The sequence below is a fragment of the Varroa destructor genome, unplaced genomic scaffold (assembly GCF_002443255.2).
Source record: "Varroa destructor unplaced genomic scaffold, Vdes_3.0 BEIS01000002.1, whole genome shotgun sequence".
NCBI lineage: Eukaryota > Metazoa > Arthropoda > Arachnida > Mesostigmata > Varroidae > Varroa > Varroa destructor.
This window is the reverse complement of record NW_019211455.1, coordinates 35,609,622-35,634,937: the sequence shown is the minus strand read 5'-3', so window position 1 is coordinate 35,634,937 and position 25,316 is coordinate 35,609,622. Positions and strand designations below refer to the sequence as shown.

At 38.9% G+C, this 25,316-nt stretch overlaps 2 protein-coding genes and 1 long non-coding RNA gene across 17 annotated transcripts in view; 2 read left to right on the top strand and 1 right to left on the bottom strand.

The window, feature by feature from the left end:
- Positions 1–3,289: 3,289 nt before the first annotated feature.
- LOC111244147 (uncharacterized) lies at positions 3,290–6,338 on the top strand. Its single transcript, XM_022790891.2, has 3 exons — positions 3,290–4,065; positions 5,311–5,599; positions 5,704–6,338. The coding sequence occupies exons 1-3, from the start codon at positions 4,051–4,053 to the stop codon at positions 5,886–5,888; spliced, it is 489 nt and encodes a 162-aa protein (XP_022646626.1). The 5' UTR covers positions 3,290–4,050; the 3' UTR covers positions 5,889–6,338.
- Positions 6,270–25,316, bottom strand: part of LOC111244145 (dynamin-binding protein-like) — a 96,238-nt gene continuing 77,191 nt past the window's right edge. For 12 of the 15 annotated variants that reach the window (XM_086978664.1, XM_086978659.1, XM_022790881.2 and 9 more), the window contains 7 exons: positions 24,192–24,445; positions 18,277–18,522; positions 13,721–13,893; positions 11,470–12,541; positions 10,090–10,754; positions 9,069–9,410; positions 6,493–8,402 (listed from right to left, as the gene is read on the bottom strand). In XM_086978664.1, coding sequence (XP_086834790.1) covers positions 8,214–8,402; positions 9,069–9,410; positions 10,090–10,754; positions 11,470–12,541; positions 13,721–13,893; positions 18,277–18,522; positions 24,192–24,445 — 2,941 coding nt within the window. In that variant the 3' untranslated portion in view covers positions 6,493–8,213. Of the gene's footprint in view, positions 6,462–6,492; positions 8,403–9,068; positions 9,666–9,923; positions 10,755–11,469; positions 12,542–13,720; positions 13,894–18,276; positions 18,523–24,191; positions 24,446–25,316 lie in introns of those variants that run through there. The other 3 variants (XR_015319949.1, XM_086978666.1, XM_022790889.2) reach the window with 3 other exon arrangements.
- LOC147757727 (uncharacterized) lies at positions 13,820–23,030 on the top strand. Its single transcript, XR_015319956.1, has 3 exons — positions 13,820–14,114; positions 19,116–19,531; positions 22,867–23,030. It is a non-coding gene; the product is annotated as an uncharacterized LOC147757727 (long non-coding RNA).

Below are 25,316 nucleotides of genomic sequence, written 5' to 3'. Positions count from 1 at the left end.
TGATGGCCATTTTTAGAGGATTTTGCCGGAATATGGTTGGTTAGCAAGTGTTTCGCACCTTCTGGTAGTCTGAGCTCTGGCCTCTCTGCTGATTTTGTTCCAACCGCCTCCACAATCTCTCCCTGGGTCAACTTTCTGTTGTTGTCCTGTTGAACGTGTTGACTTCAATCACGTACCGTTATTCTCGTCCTTGACGTCTTTCGCTAAGACTTTCCTAATTTCCATAACTCAACTTTTTTCCGCCTTATTTTCCGCCTGTTGGTTATGGTACGTCCCAAAGCTTTTGCAGTCTTGAAAGCGTCCGTCAATATCTCTTTTAGGTTTTCGTGTTCAAGAGAATTTTGCAGCGTACGGCAGTTAGTTGATCGTATCTTTTTAACATAGGCGTGTTCTACTTCCTAAAGTTCAAGTCAGGACTTATCTTCGCTTCCTGTTCAGTGGGAGCTACGTTCAGACGTTATATCTTTTCGACCTAACTCTTACATATTAAATCTCTTTGATCGCCCAAACTCCTCAACTCATCTGCGACGACCGATTCCCTAGCTGCTTCCGTATATTGTTCACCAGTTATGTGCAGGCCTTCTGCCGCTTCTACAGAATATTGCGGGCATTGTCCACCTACTTGAAGGTTTCTTTTAGCCAGCCATTTAAGAAGTGCTGCCCTGGGTGAGGGGCATCTGTCTACAGGTAATCTATGGCATCTTCATTGATTTTGCCAGCGATTATAGTTTTGTCGTATCATTTAGGTTGCTTCCTAGATTGTTAAAGGATCCTTGGAGGCTTTTGTATTAAGCTGTCCTTCGTATATCTGCCATTCGTATATATAATCTCCTAAATCTGGCGAGATAGGCGATGCCGGTCTGTATCCTGTTCTTTAGTTGTAATGATCGGCGAAGTGCATAAGGACCGCCTGAGTGTTTGAGGACTCTAAGTAATGTTTTTTCATTTGAACATTGCCCAACATGTAGAAAATGATTATATAGTTTCTTCATCCTTACTTGGAAAAATCTACAGAAAGGTCTACGAACCGTTAGTGTATACTCTCAGCGAAAATAATATTAGACTGCACCCACTTTCAGTGGTAAGACAAGCAGTTATATATTAATTACGATCTTTCTTCAGGTCAGAAAAACTATACTATAAAATGCTTCAAAATTAGAGATTTGTTAAGGAAATTTGTAGATTTATTTTCAATTTTTTTGTGAGACAGATACGCTTAGAAAATCCATACGCGTGCCTTATTCACAATTTTCGTGTATAACGTCTGTGACACTCCTAAATACACTAGGTTTCTGTGGTATGCATGTAAATAGCTTTCGTTATCAATGTAATTCCGAGTTGTTGGTGGAACCTAGCAGTGACTGGAGAATACTGGTGGCACATATCGAGATTTCTCTTGAAATACGATGTAACCAGTGTAGGAGGTACATATGTGCTGCGTGTATTATCACAGCCGAGACATTCGACGCGAGTCACTGATGGCTTGTTTGTGATTAGCGTTCATTGTTGTTACACGTAGACCGTGATAATGTGATCTATTGTACATACATTGGTCTAATAAAGTATCGTATGTAATAGACAGTAAGCAAGAAACCACCCGAGGCCCATTCGTACCAGACTATCGTGCTTCTTTAATATATTGCTAATTCGTTCGCTAACAAAAAAACAGGTATGTGCCTTACATTATTGTATGCGCACTTAATTTCCTTTAGAATGAATAATGTAACATGTTAAGAGTGTGGCACCATTACTTTCACACTTCATGCCGTCGATTATGTCTGAGCTTAAGTGAAATATAGATTCATCTTGTTACCTGCAGCTATCGTAAATGTGATTATCAAATGGGCCAGGCCGGATGACCATGTCAATTGACTGAAAACCCGCTGATTGGAACCAACAGCACAAATTTAGGAAGCTGTGTAGATGCTGGTCAAGCAGCGTCCACTGCAAGTGGAAGTTAGCTTACGGGCAAAGCCTCTATAGCAGTTTGGAAAAATGTATATTAGATAAATATGAACGGGATCAAGGCCAATAAGCCTTACATCCATGTAAGATGTAAGGCTTATTGACGGTATATATACACACAATGAGGAAGCTTACCAATAATTTAATTACAAGGCGCATAATATACTTGCCATGGAAGGGCAACGTGGGTGAGAGCGTACAAGTGGAATATCCACCACAACCAGATATTGAGATAGCGAACCGCATGGGTATAGAAGATCAAATGGATAAAATTAAGTGTTTTGCAGCAGATCACATAACTAGATTCACTATGAACAGCCTTAATTTCGAAACTTTCGAAGAACATTGGGTTGCGGATTCCACTTTATCAAAAAAAAAACTGATACTCTGGGCGTTCCCGGCTTTTTGTCATTTTCGCCTTACTGTGGCGGTACGTTCGTGTTGGAAGAATCTCGGTAGAAATGTTGTGCGCGAAAATCTAAATGCAAACAAAATGCGACCAACTTGCTATATATATGACTATTATATATTAACTTGCTATATATATGCTATATATGACGAGACGCTACCGTCTTGGCAATTTTAGACGTGGATTCTTCTGGACTGAGAGTCGGTCAACTGTGTATATGTTGTCTCTGCACAATATTTCAAAGTGGGAAAAAAACTGCTCTGTATAGAACTACTAACTATAGTTTCGTTGCTTTTTTTAAAGTACAGGAGGCCAAGAAGTATGTTGGCATTATCTCGAAATATCCGAAGACATGTTTTTGAGACGCGGCTGCTTTGGAAGTTCTGATAACAGTTGAGGTACCAGCCATGTATAGGTAAAACCACAGTAGTTTTTAGCATATTAAATAATGCCAAACCATTTGTTCCTTAATGTTTTAATTTCATAAAATGATAACCAAATGTGACTAAAAGAAGAAGCTCGATTTCACTTTTTTTTTTAATACAGAAGGAGCTTTCGTTTGAATACTCGCGAGAAGTCGTCAGCATAACACGTATATAAACTTCATCTGAAGCTTTTTCTTTCGTTCAATATAGAAAAGAAGAACAATGTATTTTTCTATAAATAATACTCTGATATGATAATTTTTCTATAAATAATACACTGAAATAATGCAGCAATCCTTGCATTGATTGATGTTGCATTTTTTATTTGAATCCGAATTTAACTCTTCCTAAACTAAACCTGATTTAAAAAAAAAAGTCGATAGCTTGCCTGTATTTCGGTGCAGGTATGAAATAAAAGGCGATAAAATCACGAGGCGTTGTAACATAAATAGGCGGCGCTGTTCTTGCTTTTACAAGCTTTGTTATCGTGTCTAGTCGTTATTAAAGTGGGTAACAAATGAAAAAGAATGCTACTTTACTATGAGGACTAAGGTATGACTTTATTAAGCTATGTCCATCACACGCCCGTGAGGTTTCAGTACATCATATATGAATATGTATTGCTACGGATCGTCATTAGTGTGCTAGTTTAACTAGAGTTGTATTCATTACTGAACAGCAACGATATCTAAACGCATTGAAGTGTACGACATTTCTTTGCGCTGTCATTTTCGTGATCGTTAGTGTTATTGCCCATCGGGGCCCGATGCTATGCATCAGCGAGAACTTCATTTGAAGTACATCATACCATTTGAAGCAGTTTATTTTGGTCAATCAGTGTCATTCTGGGCGATAAATCTAGCGATGCATGCAGGTCATCAGTGGCTGTGTAGTAGATAAATGGATCGGCAGCAATGCAATGTGTCCTGTGCGGCCACACCTATCGCCAGCCGCTTTTTTTTTATTTGAATTATTACTTGAAGTCAATGAACTCAGTAGCGCTCACCGGAATCACCCAGACTGCAAAGCCGAACGAAAGAATCAGATGTTAAGAACGAAGTCATGACAGGAAAAACTGTGCCAAGCAAATGTGTGAGGTAAAATACGCCGCTGCTCGAGAGTGAGGGGACATGAGGAGTCGTCTTCGCCTGTTAAAACTGCGCTTCGCTGAAAAACGGTGCTTCTGTTTATGCTGCTACACTGCCCGCGTAAAGATTTTCTCCTAGCCGCCGCAAATATATCAGTGATAATATGAAACTGTTTATGGTAAGTGTGATTGAGTTTATTGTTTTTACTGTGTTAACTGAGCTAGACTGAACTATATATATGTTGCCTTAAAACGTCCTTAACTTTGCTTGTTTTATCTAAAAGTTTCTCCATTTTACAATAGCTGTTACACGATTGCAAATAACTTTCTAAAAATAGGGCTGTATGGATCTATGCTTATGATACATTCATTCAAGATAAAGCTCTTTTGGACCAGACTATCCATGATTTATAGCTTATAGTCTGAGATACGTAGAGCATGGCTTTCCCAGTGTAAAAGTTTGCCTTGTACAGCATCATAATGATGGCCTTATTTGTATTGGCTTTGAGTAAGCTACTTACCATGATTGAACCTATTCTTCGCTGACACTGAGTTGCATCAGTGCTGTCGCTACTTGTTATCTATCCATGTTATCTCAAGAATTTCTATTCACTTGTAGTTTTTTTTTTTTTTTTTTATCAAAAATGTACATCATCAGTGAACTATGCATGTTAACGGAACGCGATCGTTACTTCAGCATCTCGATAGTAAAGCTTAATACCATTTCTCAATTTATTTTGTCTAACACTTAAAATTTTCTCAGAGGATTTATATTGAAATGTAATGCGATTGCTAGCTTTCAAAGTCGGTCAGGCTACGAAACCAATTGGACGGGTCATGTATATGATTGACACGCAGGCGTATCGCACTTACTTTTTTTTAGGAATTTTTTAAAACTATAAAATTATATAAATAAAAGCAGGCTAATTTAATTTTATATGTATGCAAGCTACATTCCTATTTCAAACAGTTAATTAAAACTAACGAATGATAAACAGATCAATTTAAATAAATCGTTTTTTGTGTCGTAAATAGACTACGTTTTTTTTAATTGCACACATAATTGTCTTATTGATTACTCAGCCAAATTGACTAACTCAGGGTTAGACGTTCAGGGATTTACTAATCATGCAAGAGTCAAATAGTTATACTTGATCAATTTGTTTACATTTTTCACTATCCATCCACGTTGCTTCTCTGATTTTCTGCAAAAACTCCTTCCAAAAATCATAATTCATATTAATCTTTACACGTGAACGTTGTTGTGATCTGCGTAATCATGCGTTGATTTCGCAGATCATCTATGTTTGTGCTCTTTGACGCGACAAATATGCACCTGTGTATATTTTCTATATACCGACAATGGTACGGTGATTTTTTGCCTAATCATACATAGCCTTTATGCTTGCATCTATATTTTACAGATATTCTGTGTGGGCGCTTTTGCCCATGCGGCTTCTTTAGGAAGCGGGAGAATTTCTACTTCAGTTATAGCTGATGTCGCTGTGCCAGCTGTAGATCTAAAAAAGGAACTAATTGCTGACCTAAAATCTGAAGCACCGAGAGGTCAGGAGGCGACGCTTCAAAGTCTCAAGAAGAACGTCGAGGAGGATACTGCCGCTGTTGCCGCCACTAACAACGTACAACAGAAGGCTGTAACCCCCAGTTCTGACGACCAAAAAAAAGATACTGAGAAACGATTTTTATTGCCCGGTCAGTAAACTGAGATCGCTAATCAATTACTGTAAATGTAAAGTTCTCGTCTTCAAAGCGAAGTATATATATGTTACTACATTTCGGTATCGTGCTGATTTCAGGATTTGGCGGATATCGTGGGTTGCACGGCGCCCGCGAAAGCTATACTAATGTTGCCGCAGTCAGACACTATGGGGCATTTGGTGGTTATGTTGAGCCCTACGGAAATGGATTTGAAGTACCCGTTGGTGGTCTAAGCGTGGGACCAGCTCTCGGTCTGGCTGTACCTGGAATATTCTATGGGTGATTGCAAATTTTCAGTAAGCTAAATGGAAAGACGTACTAATTTATTCAAAATGAAGACATTCAAACGCAGCAAACTGAAGCGGCACCAGTAAGTGCATGGATACTAAAACGCAGCGGCACCCTTAATAGTTAGGGCCGTGAATTCAGGCAGCAGTAGCAAGACGTATGTAGGGGTCTGTTGATTAGATTTAGAAGTACAGAAACATTTAAGCGGCTGTCGCAGCCATCAAAGAAGATACATGAAAAAGAGTCATAAATTTCGCTTCGATCCGGTGTTTCACTAATACTGAGTGTGTTCATGTGTGTGTTTGTAGGACCCATTATTAAAATTGTATTTATATGACGTAGCAGATGAAGAGCAACAAAGAGTGCATCAATGATGTGTATTTCATCACAAAATGCTATTTTTATTGTTAGCAAATAAATTATATTATTGAAACATGAGAAATGACTAATTCTCACACTTCTTAAAATGCCTCTCTCCGCTTCGTCTGTTCTTGCTACATTGCATCTGCGATAGTATTATCATGTGCTTCTGAATCTATGCTCCACATACCACTCTCCATAACCCGGGCTGTAATAATTACAATAGGAATAATCCATGATTAGCTTTAGGATTATGTTTTTTTTATTACTTTCAACTTTTTCTTATATATTATATAATTGATAGGTGTTTTCAGGACCGTTATGTTAATCTTGCATGAATTCTAGAATTCCGTTATGTAATCACTCCCTGTCAGTATAACTAAACATTGCCTATAATACAACAGTATGTTTAATGAGACTTCGTCCCGTCGTTGAAGCACAGCGGCAGCACTAAAGGCTAGAGATGTTTTAACCTTTGCTTTTCCTTACTCCCCAGTGATTGTTTTCATCATAACCGTCATCATTGTCATTAATTAATTTTTCGCTATCCTATTTCAAGGCCGACAGTGATCACCAATATCTCGGCCTTATGATACGCGCCATGAAATCGCCGTTCTGTAACTGCTCTTTTCCGCGTTGCTAAGCTGGTAGTTTTTGGTTGCCAACTGTGACTTATCGTCCGATAGCGTGATACTTTGAATAAATGCCAATGGCCTGTAGTCTCCTGCCACTAATACACACTAACGGTATCTATTTGTCACAGTATTGATTTGATCTCCAGGAGCTCCTTTAGTGCTTTTCCATTATTTGTAACTAAAAGCTTTATATGTTACAGTTGATTTTGCAAATTTAGAAGACTACATTTTCTCCGATAACGTAGTTTCATTGTTCACAATTGACTATTCCTGAGTTCCACTGCTAAAATCCCCACATGCAATCAGTGCACTTAAGAAGATGGACGGTCCTGAAAATTTAATTCGCTATTTTTCCCCTCATTTTTGTTGTCGTCGTGCTTCGTTCTTAGTTCGTGTAGACAGAACAAGCACGTCATGGGTAGAACTTAGTAGATTTAAGGATCACCCGCGAAGTCTTGACACAACACCTTTCTGCGGCCCTTCCTTACGTGACGTTTGCCTCTAGTTTGTCGAACGCTCTGAAACTACCTGAACATATTCTAAACCAAGTTTCGCTCTTCTACGGGGGCAAACTTTCGATACTCAATGGAAGGTTGTCACGACTGACCGACTCAGGGTTGGCCTTCTGTGGCCACAGGATGGCCAGAACCCAACAATCGAGCCAGATCAGTCCTTGCACATCATATATATATATATATATATATATATATATATATATATATGTGTGTGTTCTTCTAAATAGTGATTTAAATCTGATATTTTCAAGTGCACTGTGTGTGTATCCTACAATGGCTATAACAAAATATAAAAAAGAAAACTAGTATATCCAACGCATATATCTTTGCTAAAGCTAGCTAGCTAGCATCATCTTCGCTTACTTGACTTGTTTAAACGACACGGAAGTTGTCTTGACTTCGTTTGTGTTTAACAGCTCGTTGCTATGTTTTTCGTCACGTTGACTCTAAATTCGTTGTTTAACTAAACACTAAATGGCCGTCAAGCAAAGCATAGAGGCACCTCTTGGCTGTTATGCACCAGTTGTGCAGAATACGGTCTTTTTTTTTTGGTTTGGGCACTTACTACTTTCTGCTCTTAAACTGCAGCCCCTATAGCTATCTCAATTCAACATTTATTTCTTATTATGTTGAATATTTTCTAATGACCCACATCTCTCTTATGCGCTGACCCACATGTCTCTTTTTCATAGTTCACTCTTTGTAAAAGATTCTCGACGCCCGAGGCGAACTTCGATATTTTTTTCTGATTCACTGCAGTACGACTGCATGGGATTGATTCTTTCAGATAGATCACCGGCCGCAAGCCTTCTAGGGCATTTTGTATTTTCGGAGGTATGAAGCGGGCACGTATCCCTGTTTACCATAGCGATCTTCAACAAACCACCACTCAGAGTTGTTTTCAAGGTCGCATGTGAAGATCACAAGCACCACTTGACCTTGTGCAAGTGGAAGCTGACCAGGTCCGACTTCATCGAGCTTATAGAGAGCGTAATAATACTGCAAGCAAAGCAACGAGATCGAAAATACAATTGGGTTTATTGGTCAAGATCAAAATAGGCAAGTGTAAGGGTGTATTAATGTACGACAGACACTTATTTTTATATATGTATTATTTATTATTATTTACGTAAGAACTTGAGCCGTCAGTCTACCCTTGAAAGCCGACTGATTCGAATCATGTGTATCAACTCATGAATCCTACTGGTACATAAGCAAAGAATATTAAACTGTAACAAGGACCTGCAACGTATTCGATCATTCGCACAATCCTAGGAACAGTGGGAAGTTTGACTTCTCTAGGATAACCTTCCGTATATTTATTTCTATTGTTATATTGATACGTTATAATAGCGTACGTTTGAAAACGTACGAGATTGTTTCGGAGAATTTTTTCGGAGAAATTTCGGAGTGTAGTGTGCTTCTGAGATTGCTTTGTTGGCATGGATGGCTTCGCCAAGCCACGAGGCCAATCGGACAGATTATGTGTATGGTTGCTACATTTGCTTATTGCAACACTTGTTATCAATTTTTGGTGGAACTCCTTTATAAATATCATATGTGGTGGACATATGCGAGGTAATTCAATTTTACGTATACGCACTCTATATTTCTATTTGAAACAGTGTATCTAAACAGCAAAACGTCAGTCGATGTGACACCAACCTCTTCGAGCCTCTGACGAACATCGATCAGTGAATGTGGATCGTGCTTAGGTTGCTGCATTTGTTGTCGTCGTTCCTGTTGCGGCTGTATATCACAGTTGTCGAGTGCATCCAGGTTTGAATACACGTTGTCCTGTTCTTTCACGGGTAAAGCCGGTAAAGGCTTATGGAGCCGTTTTGTACCGACGGCCTGAGAGGCGGATGTTTGAGACGTGGGTGCATTGGTGGCGGGAATATTTGGCCCCCCGCTCTGGTTACTGCGATTAGGCAAATTACTGATTACCGGATTCACTACGCGTTTCGAAGGCTGCAAAGGCAGTTGCGATGGGTAGATTGACAGCACCTGTGAAGTAATAGATGGTGAAAGTGTACCTAGAAGCTAGAATAAAACCTGCAGAATTAATTTTTATTGCATACGTATCTGTCACTGCACGACAGCAACTCTTTGGCAATGAACACAACAACAAGGCCGTATCGATTTAATCTCAGCGAATATTTTGGCCATATAGCGTATATAATATATCGTATATTCGTGACTCACGATGTTTACGATACGTTTACCATATTTTAATGTAGTGATGTTCTACGATGATGCAGTCTGTGTGAAAAAAGGCTATATTATCGTTACATACTTTCGTTAAATGTCGATGTCATAAAGGTTACATGTACTTCATTCTTGAGGATGTTGCGATGAGTTGTTCTGTTTTATTTAACAGATGTCATTTTTATAAATTTTCTGTTGAAACGCTCTCGTGTCACTTTAGGCTAGTGCAGCCTATCGGCATAGGCTTAAAGCCTAGCTTCTGGATTTTATGTCTTAATTGTACAAAGTAAGCTCTAAGGAAAGCGAAATATAATGAACAAAACTAGCTATTTTATTTAGCATAATTGAACAGAATGATTTTTAGCATCGGCGAAGCTCTCGCGTGAGGATACAGAGCTGTAGGTCGCGAAACCAAAAACATCATAGGTTGGAGCAGGAAAAGAGGATCATGGAGAAAAACATTAAATAACTCACGCACCTTGACACCCTCACCATTGACGGCCGCTAAGGTCCGGGCGTTCCGTTCGCTCTGTCGTTGAAGTGACTGCGCCTCGACGGACGCCCGGGGTGCGACATCGCTAAGGCCGAGCGCAGATTCTACGTTACCGTATAATGCATTTCCGTTTGAATAGGTTTTGACATTGTTACCAGCAGATACCGCTGAAATGTTGGCCGCGCCAGAAACGCCATCGGCGGAAGCACCGACAGCGTTGTTGAACAGGGTACTGAGTTCCGCTTGGTGCTTATTTACGCTGTTTCCCAACGCTATTGGCGCTGCGATTCCTGCGGATGCTGCCGGAGTAGGAGCAGTAACAGATGTGCCATTGCTCGTCAGTGATGTGGGTCTCACTGGTGTGGCTCGATTTGTCGCGAACGAACCTGAGGTCGGCCGCGCAGCTCCGCCATTGGCCGAGGTCACTCCGGGAACAGCCATCACCATCGAAGCGTTCGCAACCGCAGTCGAATAAGTGAAACTGCTACCGCTGCTGGACACTGCGTGTCCACCACTCGTGACCACTCGGTTATGGCCGTCCCTGAGAAGGTGTTTACTTGCAATAAGACCTTTGCAGCGACCATTATCGACAAACCAACGCATCGGGTTTCCAGACGGGTCTGCCGAACGGAGCAGTCCAACGAGATCGCCTAGTGACAGAGAATGCGGCACAAAACCCGACAGACGATTAGATAAAGGTATTGATAATTAAAATGTACGACACGGATAGTGATGCCATATGGTCAAAATAGTGCATGAAGCTATTCGCGCTTTGTCGTAAAGATTAGGTCTCATGCGTCATATACGTGACATGTTGGGGGATGTACCTAATTAACCACGTTTGAATAAAAGAAATGCAAAGTGTAGCTTGTTCGTTCGGAGTTAATTCATAGATTCTGTGGTGTAAGTAGGTTTCAATATGCATCCTATGCTACATTTAACCATTCAATAATCGATACACATAATATACACATAATCATATATCCGTTTAGTTCCTGATGCGGAAGGCTTGTTTTTCGCAAAACAGGGAATATTAGGCGAATGTATAGAAGAAATAAATCGGTGCCAGAAACGTTAGTAGAGTATAGGACGAGTACGATGTGTGTAAAGCAATGACAAACTTTGAGTTGTCTTACTCAATCAAAGGAGTTAAGGACAATGGTGATTAATATAGATTAAAGAACGCTTATGAGTACAAAACGACCACCATTTGAAGCAGGCTTTGCGATAAAAGATTGTAGCATTATAAAGGACGGAAGTTGTTTCACATGTATGTAAACATTTGATAGCTGGTAAATGCAAGTATTAAGTTATGCATTCGAAACATTACGATTGACCTGCTCATGATAAGGTCATTGTGCTCACCTTTGTTAAGAGATATCTCATTAGGATCACTCGTTTGTATTGTTAGAGCGACGGTGTACACATTGTCCCCGTACTCCTGCTTTAGCCACTGTCGGTGGGCGTCAGTCTGTGGAACGAGGTCTAGAGCCACCCCATGTTTGTCGTTGAACGACTTCCTGAGAAAATTGCTTCCCTTGGTAAATGAGTCCATCTTGAAGGGGTTGCCGGAAAGATTAGGTTGTAGCATTGAGAAAGCGCTAAACGTTTGCAAAGCGGCACGGTGTTTATGCTCAAACGTATCAAGCACGTCACTCGGTGAATCCTTCACTCCGGTCAGTTCGCAAAGTTCAAGCAGTTGGCTTGTGATTCGGCCGATAAGTAGTTTGCGTGCACGAAGGAACGAATCTACACAGCTGCCCAATAGATCACTACTGAGGCTGCAGAGCCGTGGCAGTTCGTCGAGTAGTTGGCTATTAAGAGCATTGTAAGTGTTCCGCGCACTTTGTTCTTCCTCTTCGAAAGCCTTGTGTCTTGTCGCATCTCGGTTCTTCTCGGTGCGGGCTGTACAGGCCGCCAGATCCAAGAGTTTGTGTTCGCGTTTTGCGATGATCTTGTGTGGAGCTGCCAGCATTTCGAGTGCACTCTGCAGAATTTCGACAACATGCTTTTCGATGTTTCGAATAAATTCCGTCCAATATTCGGCATAAATAGCGTGCTGCGCCATCCGGAACCCGTCTACTTCGGGCAGATTGCAACGTTCGGCATGAAAGTCACAAATATCTTCGGCCAGTTGAAGTCCAACTTTCAAACACTCTTGCAGTTGGTCACAAAACGTCCGCATACTCTTAAGAAAGTTCTTGATGCTTTTTTCTACCAAAATAAATCGATGCTCTTCGCGCTCAAAATCTTCGTCACGTACAACAGTGGTGAAGCCAAGTGAGCTGGACATTTTAACTGTGAGTCGTGTAGACTTCTTCATCACAGAATGAAGGTTCAATTTGGACAACCTTTGACTGAGGCTGGCCTCAGGGTTCGAACGGTACTTCGAAACAAGATCCTTTCGGCGCTTCACTTCGTTGATATCGGTTGCCACCTGTACAAAAAAATAGAAGCCATTATGATATTTTGCCAATAGTTAAGTCTGCTAATGAGCATTAACACACATTGTTGCAACTGCAAATGTATCACCGAATAAGATTTACTAATCCAATGGGAAAAAACGTACAGCTAAACCTCTCGAACCTATATAAATATAAATTTGATAAAAGCACTAAACAAAAGTTGTGCACACATGTTGTTGAAGCGGCGTAGTTTTCAAAGATTATATCAGAGATCAATAAACAAACAGTCACATTAAGGATAAAATAAAGCTAAATCAACAGCCGAATCCGGTTCGAGGCACACGACATTTGCTGTTACGGCAAATCTAGGTGAAGAATGCTACTGGTTGTAAACAATCGTGTGTGTATTCTACAACAGCGTCGATGCACACAGAAAACTTTTAACAAGAATATTATATTATATATATAATAACGAACAAACAATAGTTTCCGTGAAATTTAGTTGTTGAAAAATACATGAAGTGGCCTGTGGGGTAACTAGTGTAATGGCTTTTCGTATTCGCTTCCAGAAAAGTGTGACAACAATAAAATGAAGATAATTTGATTTTGTTAGGTAGTACCACCTTCCAGAGTTCGACACAAATGTGTTTTCTATTATCTAAAATTTGTTTTAATTTTTTTTGACTAATTCGAATCTTTTTTTCGTACTTTCTTCCGATGTTTGACCATTACTATTTCTATGTACGTTCACCATAGAACTGTTACTACCGCTGAACTGAATAAGTCTTTCCAGAAAAAATCAGATATTCTTCTGATAAATGACCGTTTTTTTTCTTCGAGCTTTTGGAATATATCTAATGTATGTTATTTGTCACGTTCAGTAAATATATCATTACAGAAGATTTTTCATTTCGTTATGTTTTTCGCTTCGTATTTTAGTCCGTAGAGTTATGAATGCAAGCACAGTCATAGCTATATAGTGATTACACTTTGGGAAGATTATGGAATTGTCTGCGAACATACTTCCATAAAATAGGATCAATTTCTAGTAAACTGCAATACTTAGACAAAAAAATTATCTGTATTTGCTTGCCAATTAATTTTCATGTCTTTTTCGCAAAGCTACCACCTTGGAAGAGTGAAAAATATTATGAAAATATATGAAAGCATAGCCGTGTTGCCAGTACGATGCTCGCTTTTAACGTGCATACCCTTGCCATGTCGTCCATTGCTTGCAATAACAGCTGTTTGTCTGGATGAGCGTCCTCAGTAGCTTTCTCGAGTTCATTAATTAGCAGTGGATATTTAAGGATGCGTTGCACAGGTTTGATGAGAACCGATGCCAGATCAAAACAGTTGTTTGTACGTTGCATTTCGCTGATACCTGCAGAATAACAAACACACGATGACACATTGTTAAAAAGCTTTGCTGAGGATTTTTAAAAACAATACCACACGCTAAGGAACTTGATAAAGACGTACTAAAAAAATCGTCTTACGAATTCCAAATTCATCGAGTTTCATTCCCGTAACCGTCGGTAGGAATTATATCGAAATATGTTTGTTACAGTACTTGTGACGGTAATCCTTTGCTGGAATCGTGAGGTAAGCGAAAACGAGGAATATAGGAACTCATAACGCGAACTAACATAAACAACTCCTTATGATTACTGTAGACTGTCGGTCGTTCTCCTAGTCAGTATCTAAATACATGTAGATATTTATGCTTGGCCAGATTCATTTGAAACAATGTTCAACTAAATGGGAACCATTATATATAGCTGATGAAAGGGAGCTATAAGCTAATAATAAGTTAGAGACTAGTAGATAATACTACTTTTTTTTTTTTTTTTTTATACTTGGGATTTTTACTTATACTTGTAAAACGAGAGTAACATTATAACTGTTTTACAAAGACTTTAGACTTTCAAACTAAAAGTGACACGTATGCTAAGCTTGGGTTCAAGATGCGTTCAAATGTGCACTTTATTCACTATACTACATATTTGCAGCGTTCTTGTTATTGAATTCAAATATATTTTATAGAGGTTACCGTAGGGACACATCGAGAACCTAGTGTAGCAGTAACAGAGCCTACTACAACCTTAGAGTGTTTCGCGCGCTCTTAGTGCAAAAGCCGCCGGATAAACACTTGTGTTAGACCGGAAATGTTCGTTGAGCTTAAGTCGGAATAACTAGGCTTGACATCTAACTTGCGAGCTCATAGTTAGCATAAATCCACCAACATGAGTGGCACAATCGCCTTCACGTAAGCATTTTACAAAGTCGTTTTCCATTTAGTTTGTGCGAGAGATAATTCCGTGGGTTGACAAGTGTTGGGTGGAGCCGTTGTCGGGAGGGGGCACGGGATTCGGTTGGCGCATAATGACGAGCCTTTCCTGATAAGTGTCCCGAAAGTGGCCTACATCGTAGCGTCAGGTGGACATAAAGGGACTGAGGCTTGGTACGCGGCTACGAAGTATATGGGAGCTACACTAAGAATCATCACCAAAAAAAAACCGTTAAGGTTACTGTGAAAACTTCTATTTCATGACAGTACATTGCGAAAACATTGTACTTTCACAAATCAATACGAGTGCAAAGATTTGAGAAAAAAGCTTGTACCTGGAAGGTACGCTCTCTTCAACTGTATAATATATTCACTAAAGATGGTCGCTAGTTTATACTGATTTTTTATTGCAGTCGATCATGTTCAGCAAACTGCGAACCCCGTTTAGCTATTATAGTGTTTAGAAGAAAAATATAAATATAGTAAGATACGACATTTCTACTAACAACTCAATGACTCAACGGCAGGGAGCTACGTTTTCGATTTGAATGCTAAAACTTCGCAAGGTTGCAAAAAAATGGAAGGGCAAGTGGAATGTTTCTAAATAAACTGTCTACTTGCCCTTGCGAAACTCAGACAAGACCCTTACTGAAGTCGCTTTTTTACCACTGCTGCACAAAAAATCACCTTATCACTCATAATTCAACCACCTGATCTCAAGCATGTTTGACAAAACCGCTTTAGTCCAAGTTTTCAGTGTTCAGGCTAAATACATGCTAATATAACTATCATATTGACTCAATATTTATTTAAATGCCTGTGTCGAAGGGTAAAATCGGAGAAGCCCTCTCCCACAGGGGAAAAATGCTAGACTGCTTTATACCATGCTTTGTACACTTCTACGAAGGCGACACCGGGCCGTTTTTCATTCTATTGTGGTATTTTTAAAACTAAGTCTTCATTTTATGTGTCTGTTTCGAAATTGCCTGACGTCGTCTTCAAACATTCGCTAAAGGTATAATTCTTTGTCACTACTTCGAAAATGACTACCCTGAAGCAGGGTTCAATTGCCTCATTGTTGTATACCGTTAAATAATCACTTGCTAAGTCATTAAATAATTGAAATTGTCTATAAAATAAGCTGTTCATTTCAATATTTTGGTACTGTTGGACATATCTATCGCTTAGATGGCGGCCGCAGATATTTCGCGTTGATTGACTGACTGTTCCAATTTGAATTCAAATAAGTAACAAACAGACATTGTTATTACTATGAGACGAATGTTAGATCCCACGTTTTTCCGGTGCGAGCAACCGTCTCGAATGGGAAGCACTATAATAACAGAAAGGTATAGCCTTTCATCATGAGCTAACTTTAGGTCTTGCACAGCGTTTTATCATGAACAAGTTTTTCCTAAACGACTGCTGCGTCAGCGCATAACAGACCAAAATCAATCAGTCAATATATAGTATCGTTTTATGTCATGTTTTAAACAATCCCTCTGAATTACACAAACGTACTCTAAAAGCGTACTCACGTAACGCTGGTTTTTCCCTACATGCCTGAATTCGAATTAGGTAAACAGAACAGACTATGGCGTGCGAACAGATTTCCACCTGCACCTTCAGCCATACACACGATATTCATTCCAGAGCAAAGTTTGCTGGTAGATCTAATAAAGCAAAAATTACGAATCATATATTTCACCGTTCAAATAGATGATTTTAATATAAGTTAATGTACTCATTTATACCAGTTTAATGAATGATCTCTCTTAAAATGGCTTACATTTTACTTCAGCTTTTTGCGCCATCAGGTAGGTTATTGGTCACACGTCTTAGCTTACTGATTCAGTAGTTACGTTGAAAAAACTAGTTAAAGTTTGCTTTTTTTCCCCATTTACTCTTATGCAAACAGGTGCAAACAAAAAGGTACCTCGTTCTGACTCTATAATAAACAAACGTAGAGCCGATTTTTTCGTTTAATTAATTACACTTAGTCCCTTCCTCAATAACATATAATCTAGGCTACACTAGAACCGTGTATGTTAGTATCTATCGAGCTCACTTAAAAGTAAATTAATCAAATACGAGGGTAGCCAGCGATCAGCCTACTACTGCGCCTATTAAACTTATCATGAGTATTAAAAACAAGAAATTTATTTGAAAACTATATAATTTTTTGGCAATGTTTAGTAGGAGCCAATGCGATGGATGCTGACTACGTGTTCGTTCTTACCGCCGCTCCCGTAAACGGTTTTTTTTCGCTTACACACAGTTTCCTTAGGACTAAACCATGACTCACAAATTCAGAAGCGATATGCTGAAATGAACTGTACAGCAAGGCGCAAAAAAACGTAAAACAATTTTACATCGCAAACCACAAAATCATCGCTTCTTTTTTCTTCGAGGCTGAGAGTCTAATAACTCTTGCTCGGATTATTCATCGAGTCTTCAGTTCTACGTAAGACATCAGGTGGACATAATACACAATCCGTCGGCACAACGTTTTAAGTTGTTTAATAATAAAAGTATATTTATTGGGTGAGCGGAAAGTCATCGAACAAGTGCTCCTATTACAAATGTGTTGCCCAGCAAGATGCGCCCTTATGTCGCGTGTCGCCCATTACTTTATTTGAGATTTTTCAGTTGTCGAGAGACTTTCTCTTGCAACTGGTGCGTACCATCCAGATTTTTGCCGGAAACCCGCTAGCTTTCAAAGCTAGTAAAAAAAACTAATGTCATACTGACTGTTTCACTACGCTTTGACCATTTTATATTTCGAACCATGACAGAAATGTTCTCTTATGCAACTGTATCAATTTGGCTGGTGGCATTGAATTAGAGATTTAATATAAACAAAATCACTGGTTTAGAGGACCACTATCGGAAAGATTCCAAGTACTTAAATACAACAGCTAATTTTCTAGAGGTGAGCTAAAAAACATACTGACAGTGACTTTTACTAGACAAAAAAATAGCTTTAAACGCATATTGACCCAAGAAAGTGTAAGTGATCACCAGAGAAATGTAGTACTTATGACAATAGCGTTGGTGCAATCAGCTCATCCAGTTTTGCTTTATAGCTCACGAAACCTAGGTTTTTGTTGAATGTGAAAAAATGACGAGCTTGTCAGTTTTAGTTTCAGCCATATTAACATTATTAACGGAACATTCGTCAGAAAAACCGAATGATTATTTGTATGTTTATGTAGTTTTATTGTGGTAATTGTTCGATAGAAATGCCGCTATGTTGACTAGTTTGGCTAAAAATAGCTTTTCGACTGGTTTCACATAACCTTTGGCTTTCCGAATCATTTCTACCATCACCCCATTTGTTAATCCTATGAAATTCTATAGGAGCATTAACGATAAAATTAGGCAAACGCAAGCGTCCTTTTCTGTTGTTATTCAACAGTGGTGACACACAGATATACTAAAATAGTGAAAAAAAACCTCGTGTAAAGTATATCTTACCATTTTGAAGAAACCGATTGATGTCGGCGTCTCGCTCGTACCTGGCCAGCAGGCCGGATACATCATCGTGATTTCGACAATAGTGTGAATAGATGTCTTGAAGGCGGGCAACGAGTTCACCAAAGCAGGCTCCTACACGCTGTTCATCCTCCATTCGTTTTTGCTCTGTTTCCATTCGGGCTAGTAACTGAGATGAGACCTCAATAACTTCGTCTAGATTTCCAAATAATGTTACCGTGTCTATGCCTGAATGAAAAACAACATTGAAAACAAAGATATAAATAATTAATAACAACGTTAGAACGTTTTGGGATTGAGCAGAATCAGTACTTACTTAAAATAACTCTGTCTGATACAACCCCGTCACACGTACGTTGCATAGCGAAGCTTGAACTAGTCTAGCAAGCTCTTCACCTCACTTGCTAGCTGCTGAGAATATTAGCATGTAAAAATTTAGTGCGCTTCTCAGCCATTCTTGACTCTCAGTCTCTAAAAACCCTTAGAAATAACACGGACATACTGCCTTTTAATGCACAAATACTGCGCAGAAAGTTAAGTTGATTTGTTGTTATCTAGAAAGTAGAGCGAGTTTTAACAGCGGCACAACCACCATGTGTGTGTGAGTGCGTCAGTGTTCGCATACCTGCACGTATATAAACCGTCACATTCTGGACTTTGCTTATGTGCGCCTATGGAAATAAACTGCAACCGATTTGTTGTTTTAGCAATGTCAGGAGATCAGCTTAAGGTATTTTAGCATGTCCAAGTTGCCGGCCTTTGGATGAGTAAACAAAGTTGGCTCAACAATATGCCCTTTTTCTTTATCCCTGTCCATATAGATTCGATTTCAGATGTTCATCTACCCTGTTCTCTAATGCAGTTACAATGACCGATAATAGTAGTGATGTAGGGCACGATGCACACGAGATACTGCATCGTCTGGCATCTATCTCTGCGTACCATGCCTGCAGCACACTTCGCTACCGATGTTTTCCGTAGCAAATCGTTTGACCGCTCGGGAATCTGCTTCCGCTGAAGGTTAATCTCTGCAGTCGATTACATTCCCAAATTCCTAATTGGAAATTCCGTTCAACGTGCAATCTGTTCGGAAGGGCCATGCAACTCAGCTCGTCAAGCGAAACTAAGACTATACGTACGTACGCACGTCTGCAGGACTTAAGGATAACATGTCCTTCAGAAGTATGTGTACATGAACTACGTCGCATAGCCTGAGGTCGAGTTCGCCAATTTCCAGGTCAGTGCCTAATGGATTGCAAGCGAACGAGGGATGCCATATAGTCATTCATAAGAAAATTTTCTGCGGCTGTTTTTGATGTAACAGGTCTAAACTTTGCTGAAAGTAGATGCATCCCTCCTAAAATACTGTACCCTTTAAAATTCTCATGAATTAGACTAACATTGTAAAAGAGACGATGAATACGTTAAAGGCAATATATCAGGAAATTTTTCACAGCCATAGAAGCTGCTTTCAAAGAGAACAATACAAATACCAAACACATGAGTTGCGCGTATACTCAACGATCCTTCTTCAGTTTTAGTTCACTTTTCGATGCTTCGACTTAACGGTAATGACCTAAGTTAGGTTTGTGATTTGTCCATTGCAAAGTTGTGCATTAAATGAAATTTCAAGAAAAATCTCGCATACAAAATAGATATATTTTCTAATAAACATATAAATATAAGAACAGTCTAACTTATCAGCCATTCAGCATGGTGTTATTTGGTGATGATGCTCTGTAGCACACAATGTCCTGCAACAAACCGGGCTGTACTGTAGCCATTGACACATCTTTTCCAGTATTTGTTTAGAAATAAATCTATTTTTAAAAACAATACTAAACCTCTAACAATGAAATTACATACTCGTTATTCTAGTATACAACTCCCTTTAATTTTCGCTTACGATAATTATTTTCAACTCTAAGTGGTCTTTGAAGTATATAACTGTTAGTATCTAAATTTGTACAAGTTATTGCATCATCAGTATAAATACAATAGGCTTGTCCCATTTCCTGAATAAAGGGCTTTGCATTTTTTTTTGCTTTTGCAAAAGGTTCAGCATCCAATCAGGCTGACTAATATATTTGTTATTTAGGATAGAATAGTATTATCGTAGTTTAGTAGACAACTAAAATCGGTTTCAGGCTTTACTCGACATGTGTGTATATACACCAGCTCTTTTTTTAACGAGGTTCTCTCTTCGATAAATTTTTTCATGTTCGGTAACATGATTAACCTTTCCGGTACTTGCTTTCTTCGTTGTACTTTTACTATTGGAAACGGTACTGGCCTTTTTGAGTAATTTGTAAAGCAATAATTTTTCTGCAAGTAATAGTTTTTTCGAGAGTAGCACTTCTAAGCTATCTTGAATGCCACACATCTTTCTACTTGTACTCCATAGACAGCCCTTTTAAATTTTCCTCTAAGTACATCAGATGTCTAAACCGGACACTTTTGACCCGAACTCTTTCACCCATGTACTTTGACCATTCTAAAATTTTCGTCCATGACCTTGTAGAGCCCAATGGCCCCAATGTTGCTTTAGTAGTCTTTGTCTTCTTTTCGTGATCTAAGACCACTAAGACATCAAAGGGAAATCGCAAACCTTATTTTGATTTTTCAGTTATTCGTGGGAGTTTTTTTTAATTCTTTTTAATATAGACGGACTTTTGGCCCACCCATTAAATTGGTAATGGTGTAGAATGGTTTAATGTTCTATTTCAATTGACCTGACGAACTTGGTAAATGTTGGCACAGTAATTTGTAACCCATGGTCACTTTATAGCATTTTGGGATAAGTAAAACATGCGAATGCTGTAAAAGTCGTAGTCATTTTCGTCATGGCTGGGTTTTTAGCTTCGTTTTTATTATTCAGTACCCGAATTTATATTGGATTTTGTGCTACCATAAATGCGAAGTATGTAGTTCTTCCCATAATTCCGGCTGTGAAAAAATTGGTGTTACAATACGATTACTTAACTTGATACATCTTTTTTTTAGACTAATAAGAACTTGCGTAGTTATAATAAGTCAAAAATAATAAGTCATGATCTTTTTTACTTTGTGGCTCTTGCCCTGTTTCAAAGTATATAATTACATCTTGAAGAGTCAAGTCACTTTCAATTCCCTATCGTATATTTTCCAGTGTTACTGACAGAGAGTATGCTGTTTTTAGAATGAAATATTGAGAGTCCTTGTAATCTCTACGACGTTTCAGTATCTGATAAGTTCACCGGTTAGCTATAAGCCGCGCTAAAGCATCAGCAGCACCTAACTCGCTAGTGTTTTTGTATTCTATCTTAAACTGATATCCCAGCAGAAGAGTCGTTTATTTCTTAATCTTTTCCCTTTTTTGCCGAACATAGTTAGGAGAGACTTAGAAGCTATTTTGTTTTTTCTTGGGGATATACTTTACCGATCGTTGATGCGCAGATACAATAGTTAGAGCTTTTTTCCTATCTGTGCGTGTTTGTGCTCAGCTTATCCAATGATTAACTGGCGCTGTGCATCGCTTTTTCATAACTGTCGGGTGTGACGCGAGATAACTGCCCCAACGCTGTATTCACCGGCATTAACAGCAACAAATAGAGAAATGAAGGGTTATAATGTTTTAGAGGTAAATTTGATTTCATCATTATTTGCGACACAACGTTCCTTGAAACATTCAAACATAGCTCCTTTCTGAGCCAATTTATCCAACCAACTCCAAAACCTTTGACTCATTCAAACAATTTTGGGTTTGTAAGAACGCTCCTGGATAATAGAACCAGTCAATATCGCATTACCTAAACGAACTAATACTTTTGCCAAACCCGTAATGGGCTTGTCCAGGATTTTCTGAAATCAGAAGTAGCGACCTTGGTTCCGATTGGAAATCAAACGATTGTACCGATATAAACGTTTGGATGTGTTCAATGCAGCAATGCTTTGGATCGTATTTCCACTCCTATTTATGTATGAGCTTTGTATCGAGTATGTATGTATGTATGTATAGGAAAATATTGGCCATCATCTAAGATCACTAAAATATAATCTGGCATCGATAGTGATCTTCAAAAGTTTACACAGACCTTTCAAGGTATTCGTACACAATTTTGTCGCGCTTATCTTTTTCGATGAAGATTACTGCAATCGTAAATAGAGCAGTTGATGTAACTCCCTGATAAAATCGTTCTGCCTCGCTCGCTCGCTTTTAAGTATTGACAGGACACGATCAGAAACTGGACGGACCTTTGCAAGGATTTTTATCGTAATACTAATTTAAAGCCAAGAAAAAAAATACATTTGCCCAAGATATTTGTATTGATCAAAGTCGTATACTAATTTCCCTTTGGTATTTTTAGGGATCGATTTACCTTCAACTTCGAGTAGTTCGTCTGGTATCCTTCACCATCGCTTACCTATCCTTATAGATCAACAGTCCTAGTAATAACATGTCGCAGTATTTATCACGATGTTATTCTCTAGATAGTTGAAAAGCAATAGCAAAATACAGTAAAGTTGCTGCATATGTGAAAGGCTTTCCAAGTATCTTTATCAGTGGGTAACGTATTTGTCTGCTAATTTTAGAGACGCGTTGTTTTAAGCAGGGCATAAGTAGATGCAGGGAGCCAGCCTAACGGCAATGCCGGACGTAAAACTCGAAACATACAGGTATGTTTATTGTTATAATAACCCCCCATATTTCCGGTATATTGGCAAAAAATAATAATTTTATTCTGTATAAAGACAGTTCTGAGAATCCTATTGTTCTGTTCCGGTTAAGTGTTTAACAGATTACGTCTAGTGTATTAAATAACTTCAGAATTTTTAAAGTTCTCCGATTCGAAACAGATTGTCCTGACCTGCTCATCGTGAGAGAGTAATCTATGCTCTAGTATAAGTATTTTGAATTTTCACAGAAAAACCAAGAATATTAAATATTTTAGTTTTGCCTATGCGGAACCACCTTTAGGTCAAAGCCCTTCAGCCTCCAACCAGAAATACAACGTTTTTTTTTCCAACACAAGTAACTATCGGCCAAGTCGTCGCGCCTCTGCTGGTTTGGATAAAACTTTTTTTGACTGCTGTTATAAAACCTTGTTCTCACAGCCTGTTGACGGGGCATTTCCTCGTTGTTGCTAATGTTTGCTTAAATTATTGAGTGTCTAATAAATAACGTAGAAACAAAATGAAGATTTTCGTTTGTCGTGCACTGATATTGGTACAAGTTCCATTTATTCGATCAATAGCTAGAGTTATTGTTACGAAAAAGTATACATAATTGTTAAGCCTGCCATTTTGTCGCTTGCATTAGTACGTAGCAGGGCGAGTTGTTAGTTGATTCCTATGGAACAGCTAATTTCAATTTGCTAAGATGCTGGAATATCCATTTCCAGGATCTGTTCAAAGACTACGAACTGTTATATTAATGCTAAGTTAGGTCAAAGTGTGATTTGTTGGGAAGATGCATCTAAGTGGAGCTGTAGATTTTCTTATATTAATGGCACGGAAATGTATTAATAGCTTTTAGCAGTTTTTTATTTATGGAACAAAATATACAATTATCTGACATTTTAATCAATGCAGGGTAAGTTGAATGCCACATGTTGCAAAAGCTTTGAACTCTCAGAGCGGAGATCGGGGCGACACAAAGTCGGACATTCAACGACCTATATATATTCAGTTCAGTCTAAATTAACCTATTATAACTTCCGAACTCAGGATACACACCGCACATTCAGGATAGTCACTAAAAACGAAAAATTTCGCCAAGCTTTACTTATTGTACTCCAAGACAAATTTGTGCGGAAATTATAGCTCGATCACCAACATGATAATGTCCTCTACAATAATTATATCTTTTAATAATACTAAAAATAGGTGTCTAATTTGTTTCTATCAACAGCACTGACCGAGCCGCCTCGCTTGCATGGGGTCCTTGAGGAACGTGTCAAAACACAGCCGCAGATCTTGGTTGTAGTCCCTTTCTGTTTGAATCATTTCAGTAATGACGCACTGCCGCTGTTCCCGTTGCTTCCGAACGCGATTATCTTCTCGATGCTGTTGCTCAAGAAGTGCACGAGCCGCTGTCTGGGCAGCATTGTCAGATGGGTCAACGCAGTTCTCGTAACGGCTTGAAACTGTCATCGGCACCGGTGGAGCAGGCCTGTATGGCATGAATAAACAGCGAAGAAGGTGAACAATAACAAGGACTATACTTAGTGTCATAAGCCTTCTCTATTTCAGTTCCATAAATAACAGGTTATAGGCAGTAATCCATCATATGCACGGAAAAGGCTTACGTTGATGCTATTTAGTACTTATCAAAAGTACCTAACTGACGACTGTTTAGCAGGTCTTTGTAGCCTCTACAACACTGCATTGAATCAGAAGTGTAAAAATCACCTCGCGCGCTGCTGCAACAACTGAAGATTAGTATTTCTAAATATAGCTAGTTTTATCGATTTTTTACAATTATGCGATCTGTCCGATATCGATTCCAATTCGCATTTTTTTGTTCAGTATTTTAAAACTGGCGGAATGGGTATGTCCGTACTTTGCTTTTGTGTTATCTATCATGATCATGGGCAGTTGCCGAGTAACTTCCACGCCCAACGCGATTCTGGACGATTTCCGTACATATTAAACGACGATTTGAATGGCACATGTTCCAGCACGCGTACATTATAAGTACGGAAATTCCTAAAACCGATAATACGTTTTATTGACGGAAAAATGCATTTTAAAAAAGTTCACGAACTTGAAGACGGCCTTCAACCCGGCGCTCGTTCTAATCGGCATAGAAGAAATGTCACCGGATTCCGACAAATATGCGAAATACATTTTAACGCTTTAGATACACACGGCTGTTGCTTCGGTGACCATTACTTATTCTTGTGAGCAAGTTTAGACATGACACAAAAGTATTCACCATTACAAATCATTTTAAATGGCTGACCCTTAAAGCACGTACTTGAGAATATTTTTCGAACACTACTCAGCACACATTTTTTTTTGTATTCATAAATCGTTCTGAT

Excerpts from the sequence above, each read along its gene's own strand:
- LOC111244147 (XM_022790891.2), top strand. Across the intron at positions 5,600-5,703 it reads GAAACGATTTTTATTGCCCG|GATTTGGCGGATATCGTGGG; the intron begins GTCAGTAAACTG and ends TGCTGATTTCAG.